General features: G+C 38.8%; 1 protein-coding gene across 2 annotated transcripts; it reads left to right on the top strand.

Moving 5' to 3' along the window:
- Position 1: 1 nt before the first annotated feature.
- IKBIP (IKBKB interacting protein) lies at positions 2 to 9,065 on the top strand. Of its 2 annotated transcripts, none has more exons than XM_010709401.3 (4): positions 2 to 337; positions 448 to 663; positions 3,664 to 3,781; positions 8,069 to 9,065. In XM_010709401.3, exons 2-4 carry the CDS (start codon positions 482 to 484, stop codon positions 8,822 to 8,824), a joined length of 1,056 nt encoding a protein of 351 aa, XP_010707703.1. In that variant the 5' UTR covers positions 2 to 337; positions 448 to 481; the 3' UTR covers positions 8,825 to 9,065. The 2 variants fall into 2 exon arrangements, with proteins under 2 accessions (XP_010707703.1, XP_010707696.1); XM_010709394.3 differs by lacking the exon at positions 8,069 to 9,065 and adding an exon at positions 5,132 to 7,430 and having other exon boundaries at positions 184 to 337.
- Positions 9,066 to 11,293: the final 2,228 nt, after the last annotated feature.

Below are 11,293 nucleotides of genomic sequence, written 5' to 3'. Positions count from 1 at the left end.
ACCCTGAGCCGCCCCACGCCTGCGCAGTGCTTGGGCTGCCGGCACGCGCCTGACGTGGCGAGCTGAGGCGGGCGGGGACGGGGACGGGCAGCAGCCGGGGGAAACGTGGTGGAAGATAGATGCAGGGCGGACTTGCTTCTAGAAGTGAGGAAACAGCTGCCTTTATCCATACGTGTATGCCTTTAGCGTGGCTGATAGTTCGGTAGTTAGGCGAGGCGGCGCGGGCAGAAGTTTGAGGAGTGCGTGGAGTTTGTTCAGCAAACGTCAGAGCCGCGCTCTGCAGCGCACTGAGAAGAAAAAAAAAAAAAGAAAAAAAAAACCTTTCACCGAGTCTTCTGTAAGTGAGCTTCCATACATGCAGTGCTCATGTAGGTAGCATGTTAAGCACCGAAAGTCTTGTTTCTTTCGTATTTGTGTAACTAACTGCTGTTTTGTTTTGTTTGGTAGCTGTTTGCTCCCGCTCTTTAAAAAAAAACACAAAATGTCTGAAGTTAAGCAGAGGAAAAAAGATCTTCCTTCATCCAAGAGTAACGAAGTTTCCCAGAAGCTCGAAAAGCACAGCAGCCGTGGGAAGGTGGTGAGCCACAGCCAGAACTCTGCTGGGATGGACTCACGGATGGCCTTGTGTGTGATTTCTCTCTCTGCCTGCCTGGTGCTGGCCTGGTAGGTAGCCCTGCACAGAAATCTGGCAGAACTTGTTCTTATCTTACGCTCAGTTAGGTTTCATTATCTAAATCTTCAATAAATGTGTGACTTACATAAACAGTACACATAAAGCAATAGGCAGAGGTGTCACTGATCCGTTTTATTCTGCTGTCATTCTGCATCTCTCACTTTTAGCATTCACTGCTTACCTTAATCCATGCAGACTGTTGTTCTCTTTGAAGCATGTAATTGCTGTGCAATATTCTAACAAATATCATAGAATCATAGAGAACAGCAATTCATGAAAGTGTGAGTATTTTAAATAAGTTCTGTTCTTCTAGATGAAATGGCTCTAGTAGTGAGAGGACCCCCTCATCCACCATAAGCCTTACTGAGGGATTATCCAGCAAAATAACAGCGTTTTACTCATAGCTTTCCTTCCATTCTGCTCTCAGGTTCATTAGTATGCACATAAAGTACAGGACTGAGATCCCTACTGTCTGTTCAGAAACAGGCTTTACCATATCATCTTTGCTGGTTACATGTTCATAGAAGCATAAAGGTTGTAAAAAAACACTAAGATTATCTAATCCAACTGTCAATCCATCACCACCATGCCCACTAAATCATGTCCATAAACGATTTTAATGTTCTTTTAGCATTAAACAGCTTTAGCTTAATCAGCCTTTCTAATTGTGAAGGTTTCCATGCATGATTTTGAGGTGCTCCGCAAGAAAGTCCAAATTAATGTTATGTGTTTTGGTTCTACCAGCTAAAGTATACGTTATCAGTGAAATATATTACCTAACCTGAGAGGGAAAACAGTACCTGCTGGTCAAAATGGAGAGCAAGAATGAAAATGCACAGGCAGTGGAAGCAGGGACCAGCAATTTGGAAGGAGTATAGGGATGCTTCTAGGCTGTGTAGGGGTGGATTCAGGAAAGTTCAAGGTCCAACTGGAACTGGACCTGGCAAGGGATGCAAAGAAGGATAAAAAGGGATGCTGTAGGTACATCAATTGGAAAAGGAAAGACCAGTGGGGTGTACTTTCCCCAGTGAACAACATAGGCTGGATAGTAACAGCAGACAAGGAGAAGGCTGAGGTGTTCAACAATTTTTTGCCTCCGTCTTTGCTAGTGACTGCTCTACAAATATGCCTTGAGTGGCTGGTTTGGAAGGTGGGAACTGGGGGAGCATGGCTCCTCCCCCTGTAAGCAAAGATAATGTTCATGGCTGCCTGAAGAACCCGAACACCCATAAATCTGTGCGGCCCAATGAGATGCATCCTGAGGGAATGGGTGGATATAGTTGCCAAGTCACCCTTGATATTTGAAAAGTCATGGCAGTCAAGTAAAGTCCCTGGTGACTGGAAAAAAGGCAACATCACATCCGTTTTTAAGAAGGGTAAAAAGGGTGGGCCAGGGAACTACCAACCTGTCAGCCTCACCTCAGTGCTGGGGAAGGTCATAAAGCAGAACCTCCTGGAGGCTATGCTAAGGCTCATGGAAGACAGGGAGGTGATACAGGAGGACCAGCACAGCTTCACCAAGAGCAAGTCCTCCCTGACCAACCTTGTCGCTTTTAATGATGATGTAACTGTATCAATGGACAAGGGAAGAGCCATTGATGTAATCCATCTGGACTTCAGTAAGGCCTTTGACACAGTCTCCCATAACATCCTTCTCTCCAAATTGAAAAAATATGGATTTGATGGGTAGGCTTTTTTGATAAGTGAGGAGCTGGTTGTGAGAATGTACCCAAAGAGTGGTGGTCAGTGGCTCAATGTCAGTAGTGCGACCAATGCTCTTTAGCATCATCAGTGGGATTGACAGTGGGGTTGAGTGTACCCGCAGCAGCTTGCAGATGACACCATGCTGTGTGGTGCAATTGACACACCTGAGGGATGGGATGCCATTCAGAGAGACCTAAACAGGCTTGAGAGGTGGGACCAAGTGGACCTTATGAGGTTTGACAGATCCAAGTGAAGAGCCTTGTATCTGGGTCAAGGCAAACTCTGCTATCAGTACAGGCTGGGCAAGGTAAGAATGGAGCACAACCCTGTCAGAAGGGACTTGGGGGTACTGGTGGGTTACAGCTGGACATGAACCAGCAGTATGCTCTTGCAGCCCAGAAAACCAACCGGACCCTGGGCTGCATCCAAGGATGTGGGGCCAGCAGAGTAAGGGAGGTGATCCTACCCCTCTGCTCTGCACTGGTGAGACCTCATCTGGAGTCCTGCATCCGGATTTGAAGTCCTCAGTACAGGAGAGATGTGGACCTGTTGGAGTGTGCCCAGAGGAGGGCCACCAAAATTATCCCAGAGAAGGAATACCTCTCTTTGAGGACAGGCTGAGAGAACTGAGGCTCTTTCAGCCTAGAGAAAAGGCTCTATGGGGAGAACTGAAAGCAGCCTTTCTGTATCTAAAGGGGGGCTGTAAGAAAGAAGGGGACAGACTTTTTAGCAGTGTCTGTTGTGATAGGACAAGGGGAAATTATTTCAAACTAAAAGAGGGGAGATTTAGATTGGACATACAGAGGGTTTTTTTTGTTTTTTTACCATAAAGGTTGTAAGACACTGGAACAGACTGCCCAGAAAGGTGGTGTGTGTCTTGTCATGGTGACATTCAAGGTCAGGCTGGAGGAGCTCTGAGCACCCTGATCAGCTGTAGATGTCTGTTCGTTGCAGAGAAGTTGGTATAGATGGCCCTTAAAAGTGCCTTCAAACTCACAAGATTCTATTATTCTATGAAATGACTTATCTGTATTAATAGATGTTTTTCTTTGTTAGATGGTATGCTATGTAAAAGAGAAGTGTATCTACAAACGTTTCCTTATTTTTACACGTCTATTGGAAGGCATCAACTCCAGTATGAAGACAGATCAAATTCACTAGCAAATTGTATGTGTGTATGAGCACAATTCCCTTCATTAGCAGATTTCTGTGAATCAGATCCTGGAACACTTAATGTATGCTAATTATATTGTTATATTTACTGTTAATTTATTTGCAATTTGCAGGTTACTGTTTCAGCAGTCGAGTCGATTTGCTGATATGGAAAAAAGGTACAATTTCTTGCAGCAAGAAGCTGAAAGATTCCTGGACATGGAAAATAAAGTTAGCTTAATTTCTGAAAAGGTAATTGTTAACATCTTAATTGGATTATTTCTGGTGAACATTTTCCATTGCTTTATTTTATTGACCTTTAGTTGAATTTGAGTGACTCTTCTTATAGATACATTTTTTCTAATGTGTTCTACTTTCCTGTGAATTGGCCTTCAGTGAATATTTTGTGGCAAAATTTGTGATGATAGCACAAGAAGTCAGTTGTTAATTTCCACTGAAGCTTGTTTAAGTCACTCTTAGTCTGTTCTTTGTCTTTAAGATGAAGGTAAATAGAAATATCTACCTTACAAAAGTGCTTTGAAGGTAAAGAATGTTATGAAGCTGTATGTATTAGACTTTCAATGGACCAATCAATGAAGAAAGTTTAGGACTGTTTTGCTTTGCATTAGTTACTTAAACACTTGTTTACTGATCATGTGTACATATTGGAGTATGAGCATTATTGAAAAGCATTAAGGAGGAAAATAGCATTAATGAGGAAATCATATCCATGACAAAAGCAGAGACAAAACTTGTGTTGACTCCATCCGAAACAATGAAATTTAAGTTGGACTTTGACCTAAATTTGACTTTATTAATTAAAAAAAGAAGACACCGTAGGAATCAGATTTTTGTCTTAATAAATGCAGCTGCATATGTCAGTCTGTACTGTTGTCCAAGGATGTGAATATAGCAGTTGTATCTCAGTGGGGTTTTTTGACACAAAGCTTTTAAAATAACTTACATTTATGCACGTCTCGATACTGTTCTGTATATAATTGACATATACGTATATCTAAATAAAAGTTACAGGCATTTTTGTGTTAGACCGGTTCTAGTAATATGAAAGACATACTGAAGTGAGAGTGATTTTTAAAATTTTTTTTATTGCTATTTTATTTTCCTATATGTGGCAATATGAAGTAGAAGCTTAGGCTGACTGCAGAATTACTGCACAGATAGTGATGGGAGAGCAGCATGGCTTATGCAAGTGATATTGATTTAGCACTGATCTCATAATGTTGTCATCTATGTATGATGTAATTTCACATTTATTTGCAGCACTTCAGATTATCTAAATCCCATGCAGCATTTTGCAGCATGATATATTTAACATCCCCCTCCCCCACCCCACAAAAAAAAAAATCAAAAAAACAACCACATTCTATGGAAAATCAACAGCAAACATACCTTTTTACGTGGCTCTTTAATGCCAGATTCATATTTTAACAAACAAATGTTAAAACAAATCTTAATATAGAAACTTTGTAGCAAATAAAGTTGTTTCTAAGGAACTTCATTCTCTGTTAAACAAGTGCAAGTGATTCTCTAGTCTTGCTGTCATTAAATAGACCTGGACGCTGTTTTGTGTTATAAATACAGCTTGAGTCTTCTGACAATATCCTACAAGAATCTGCCTCATCCATCTCTGTGATGACTGAGTTTGAGCAGGAAGTATCTTCCCTTCGTAACACCATAAGAGAGATTGAGAGCAATGAACGGACTATGTTTATAAAGATGCAGGGCATTAATGAGAAGTTCCAAAATATTACGAATTCCTGGAGAAGAAGCATGGATGAAATGAACACGAACACTAGTGGCATAAAATCTGAAGCAAAGTTCATACACGCAGAAGTTACTTCCCAGATAAATAAAGTTGACCAAAGAATTAAGTCCCTTTCAGAAAGATTAAAAGACTTGGAAGATGGTACAGCCAGAAATATTAAAACAGTAAAAAGGCAAGAAGATGATGAATTTGCTAGAGTTGAACAAAAGTTGGACTCGCATGCAATGGCAATAGAAAAACTAGAAAAAGAGCAGAGCAGTCTGTTAGCCAAGAACACAGACCTGAATCAGAATCTTGCAGCCTATGAACCTAAAATTGAGGAGTGCAAGACCCATTTGCCAAAAATTGAAAATGCTATTCATTCTATCCTTAGATTATCAAGTGAATTGCTAAGTATGGAGAAGAAGATTGAGAACTTGGCAACGCAGCTACATACTGTGGAAAGTAGTATGTTGAAAACTGTGTCTGATACAGTGGTGATGCAGAATGTTCTTGAAGGTGCACAGTACAATGACAGCATATCAAAACTGCAGAATAAAACAGCAGTTATAGAAGAAGTAGTACGTGACATGGAAGTATCTTCAAGTGCTGAAGGAATAACTTTAGAAGGCTGTAAGTTAGAAAGTGACCAAGATGGGGATAAGTGAATTTGGACTTAAGGTTTACGCTGATAAAAAAGCACTTTAATTGATTAAAAGTTATGTGACTTCAACATGCGAGCTGGGAGTTGGGAGGGAGACAGAGACGTCAGGTTAAAATTTGTATTTATTTTTCATTGCTTTGGTTTCCATATTGTTACTTTTTGTTATCATACTCTGTTGACTTTGTAACGCAATGAAAAATTGATTTCTCCAGAGAGAGCAGTTAATACTGCGTGTTCAAGACACTCTTAAACCTCCATTTCTCAATGTTAGGATATTTCAGGTTCATGTATTTATTATTTATGTGTGGATTGTATCTGTTTACAATCATATTCAATAAAAATATGTTGCAGTGTATTGCTCTGTCCTGGTGAATAATCCAATTCAAAATAATTTGATCTTCCAAAACGAGAATGTACGTCCACTGTTCCATTAAAAGTACTATTCCACACTGAATTTTTTAATAATATTGTTGTTTCACAAGCATGTTCTACTGTGTGGTCTAGTTCATCTATGAGAAGAGCGGTTAAACTACCAATGGTGCTCCCTAGTTGAATATATTTAATCAACCCAGACTCTACTGAAAGCTGAATATACCTGAGATAGAACAAGAACTCCTTATCATCAGACATCATTAACTATGAAACACGGTACAGCTCTTCACAATATAAATTCTAATATTTTGTTTTTAAGTAAGCAGTTTTGTGGTCATGAGGAATTCTGTCCTAAAAACTGGATTAATTTAATTAAAGGATAACAAATAAAGAATAGACATAATTAAACTTATTTTTCTACTGTGTTGTGTGGGGGCTTGCTCAGCAACACCACCACTGTGCTGCGTCAGTATCAGTTATAGGAAACAATCTCAATAAAAACCTTGCTAGCAAACAGTACCCAGTTTTTATGTTGTCTAATGCTGTTCTAATGGAGGAATAACAACATGTTGGAATTGTTTGTTTGTTTTAAAAATCAGTATTGTGACTAATCTTAATTCAGTATATGTCTCAATTCCAATGCTCCCTACATGCCAAGTTGCCGTACTAGTAGCTTTTAGCAGCCAAGTGGATGTTTCATTGTACTGAAGTTAGGATTAGAGCCAGTAAGGAAAGTCAAAAACACAGTTGCTGTACTGAATTAGCAGTCTAACCTTAGTATTTCCAAATTGTAATGAATTCTCATAAAAATGGTAAAAAAAAAGAAAAAAACCAAAAAACCAACCAGATAGGGCCTTGTAGTTAAAAGGTCTAATAGTTTAATACTCTGAGTTTTCCAAGTTTTTTTTTACCGATTAACAACAACAACAAAAAAGCTAGTTATGAAGAAGTAGAAGAGTAATACAGTAGTTATGCCTGCATCAAGGTTCCAGCCTTCAGGTGCATAGATGTTACCGTTTCTGAAAACCAAACTATTTCTGCAGTGTGTGTTGGAAGGCCCCACCTGCTCCTCCCTTCTCAAACAAACAAACAAAAAAAAACAACATATGAACTAGCAAATTCAGCCAAAAATCCAATAGTAGCACATTTTCCCTCAGTAACAAAGCTTTCATGAAGGCGAGCTGTTTAAGCAATGTTTTCCACATGAAGCGTGTTGGTGGCTATTTAAACAAAAGGGTCCAATTCATTTTGCTTTTTCTCCTGTGCACACCTTGTTCAAAATACATATTGCATCCCCCATATAAAAACACATCCGTTAATTATGGCCTATGACTTTAGAGTAAAAGAACGTAAAAGTATGCACCGCTCATACACTTCACTTTTTAGATCACACAGATTACAGGCTTGTTATGAAAGTTTCTGGAAATCAAGAAAATTTTATTTGATGATTTCTTTTTCAGAGGTCATTCTAGAAAATGATACAGCACCTTCCTGTCGTCAGAAGGAACAGATTCAGTTGTTTGTTACAACTGAAGTAGTAGTAACATTTGAATTTATTACATGTGCTGAAAGGAAAATGTCAACTGCCTTGCAGCGAATGTCTTACTTCCTAAAGACAGGGTTTGCTCTCCATTTCAACATCATAGTACTAAGGTATTTAATTAGAGTATAGCTTTAATCTTGATGATTGTTGTTAAGTTAGAAATTTTGTCATATGTTTTTATTTGTATCTCTCTAGTGTGAAAAGACGTTGAACTTAATGGAGAAGATGGAACATCTTCAGGTACCTTCTCACATTAAAGGTCTACAGGAAGACATTTATACAATGACAACATGGTTGAGTGGCGTAGTTAAAAAGAATGAAGAACTGCAGAAGAATCTGACAACCCTTCTTCACGCAGTTGCAAGTGTTGAAGAGAATGCAGCTTCTGTAGCCAAAAATGTAACTTTGAAGATTGTGGCAGTAAAAACTGACATAAGACGTATTTCAGGCCTGGTCTCGGAGATGGCCGCACTGACGGAGTCTTTGCAAGCATTGGAAGACAAGGTAGAAAAAGGTGAAAAGAAGACGATAGAAGGCATAAGTGATCTGATTACCAGTAGCATCGACCGAAGTACAGAACTACAAAACTTGGCGTCCAGTAATGCAAGAAAAATTGAGCAAATTAAGACAGCTTTGTCTGAGTTAAGGAGTGACTTTAACAAACATTCAGATAGACTTTTGAATCTCGAAGCAGACAGAGCAAAAGTTCTGAAGACCGTTACTTTTGCAAATGATTTAAAACCCAAGATGTACAATCTTAAAAAGGATTTTGCCACCTTGGAGCCATTAATAAGTGATCTAACACTGAGAATAGGAAGATTAGTTGAGGATGTGTTACGACGGGAGAAAGAAATTGCTATACTGAATGAGAAGCTGACCAATCTAACAAGAGTTCAGACTGAGATCAAAGGTATGAAAGAGGAAATAGCCAAGATCTCAGATATTAATTGATCACTAGAAAAGACACTGCCTACAGAATAGCAATGTTTGAGGAGTGTTACTCCATCATGACTAGTGCTAAGAAGAAAGACAACGTTTAAAGGCTTCGTTTAGAAGCACACTGGAACTTTGAAACTTGTCTTCTTTCTTTTAAGAGAGAAGAAAAAAATCATATTGAATTTGAGGGAAAACAAGCTATAATTTGAACAAAAAACTTGTTTCTGTGCATATTTGTGTCTTTCCAAAGGGTGACAGGTGCTATATTTAATAAATTGCTTATTTTGTACAATAAAACAGTATTGAATCATAAAATATCGATCTTCAGCTTTCCCTTTCCTGCTTCAAAAGAAGGAATAAAATTGTGGTCTACAGATAAACGAAAGCTAATCAAACTGCATTAGCAATTGAGTGCTTGTGTCAATACATTAACCTTTTTTTTTTTTGTTTAACCACAGCAGTTTCCTATTTTAAATTTTTAAATAATCACATATTTAGAGAAGTAAATGCAGGAAACCAAACAACAGCCGGAAATACAGTTGATGCCCAGCAAAAAGTTTTTCCTATAAATCAGTATTTATTTTCTGTGAGACCCTATGATTGCAATCACATAATTGTGCAGCATTATTAGGTCTTTAAAACACAGTACTGTATGGAGGTGGTGCTTTGAAAGATCTACTAATCTTATTGATGGCCTTCTCCCAGTGTCACCGTATCCATACAGGAATCCTAACAGCGTTATTTATCATTGCTTAGCCTGTAAAATACTACAGCAATTGGCAAGATTAGCAAAGAGAAGCCAAAGAGTGAGACTGACACAAGCCCCTGACAGTATTTCTGTGGTGAAGAACAAGAGCTTAAGGTATCTGAGACTTTTTAAAGTGTAGTAAGAGAGTGACTGAAGTAACGTGATATTGAGAGACCGTTTAGCAGAGAAAAAAGAAGAAAGTGCACTAATTAGGAATAGAAATTGCTATTAAAAAAATTAAGAAAGATGTAGCAATTGAGAAAAAAGTGAAGTTATGTCAAGAGATATAACCTAGTAGGGTGGTCTTTATAACTCATCAATTGTTCAGACGGTCATATCTGAAAACACTGCAGCTGGTTGGCTCTTGAGTTGATGGAAGATACAATATCATTCTTTTCTCTCACTCTTCCCATCATCATTCAGCATTCCATGATTTTTGCACTTCTTTATGTTCCCAATCTTTTGTGCCTTGCTTGCTGTATTGCCTTTAGTGAACCTTGAATGTTTTTCTTTCTTTTTTTTTTTCCTCCCTGGTATGGATTCATTCCTAGCTCCAAGTTTCTTTTACTCCCTTCCAGTTCATCTGACAAACCACAAGAATAAAACTGTTAAAAGACAAGTTTTCCTAAAAAGCATCCATATGTGCCAACCAAGGAACCTTTGTTCTTTCACACAACTCTTCAGCAAACTCGGGAAAATAACAAGAAAGTGTTTGAAGAGACAGGAAAATAAAAGAACATCCAGAATGATCAGCAATGTTAAAGTGCAGGTTTTGCGTTGTACCTGAAAAATAAGAATCACAGAATAACAAAATATCCTGAGCTGGAGGGGTCCACAAGGATCATCAGGTCCAAATTCTGGCCCCAGACAAGACTACCCAAAACTAAAACTGTATTTCTGAGAGCACTGTTCAACACCAGAGAAGAGTTCAGCACCCATCCCTCCACACCTCTTGAGAGGAACTGTAGGCCACCATGAGGCCCTCCCTCAGCCTCCTCTTCTCTGGGCTGAACAAACCAAGTGACCTCAGCTGCTCCTCATATACATCTTCCCCTCCAGACCCTTCACCACATTCATAGTCCTCAGTTTGGTCTAAGGACAGAGACAAAACTCATTCAGTATTGGAAAAGTTAAGGCACATTGAAGTAATTTTCATAAATTTAGATCAGTCTACTAACCTTGCTTTTTTGCTTTAGTGCTCTCAGCAGAGGGGAGTGTATCAGATCAGGAAAGACACAATTCTTATTTAGTTCATTATTAGATGGTCAGCAATACCCTCTACGATTTCACTATGTGATGGAGAGATGCAGATAGCAATGAAAATTACAGCTTTGCTACTTGCAAAGAATCATTCCATACAGTCTAACCCATAATGTTATTCAGGACATCTTTGCTTTTAGCTTATCACTCAAGTATGTAACTCAAGAATAGTATTCTAGCCAGCAACTTACAATGAATAAAAACATCAGCAGTGTTCAGTGACAAATACTGAAACATTACAGGAGCACAGCCAACGTATTGAAGTCTGTTCTTAGACACCAGAACACCATGTCAGCCAGAAGTCTGCTAGTGATTCTTTTCCCACATCACTCAAGTTACAGAAACTGTATCCTGTAACAAGGCTATATAGCTATTGAACTCATCTGTCCAAAAGGTACTCACATTCACTATAAAAAACAGGATTTATTGTTTTCACTGTGAACTACATTTCCATGTAGAAATGTAAATGAATTACA

Source organism: Meleagris gallopavo, chromosome 1 (genome assembly GCF_000146605.3).
Source record: "Meleagris gallopavo isolate NT-WF06-2002-E0010 breed Aviagen turkey brand Nicholas breeding stock chromosome 1, Turkey_5.1, whole genome shotgun sequence".
NCBI lineage: Eukaryota > Metazoa > Chordata > Aves > Galliformes > Phasianidae > Meleagris > Meleagris gallopavo.
The sequence above is the reverse complement of the archived record's forward strand: the minus strand, read 5'-3'. Positions and strand labels throughout refer to the sequence as shown.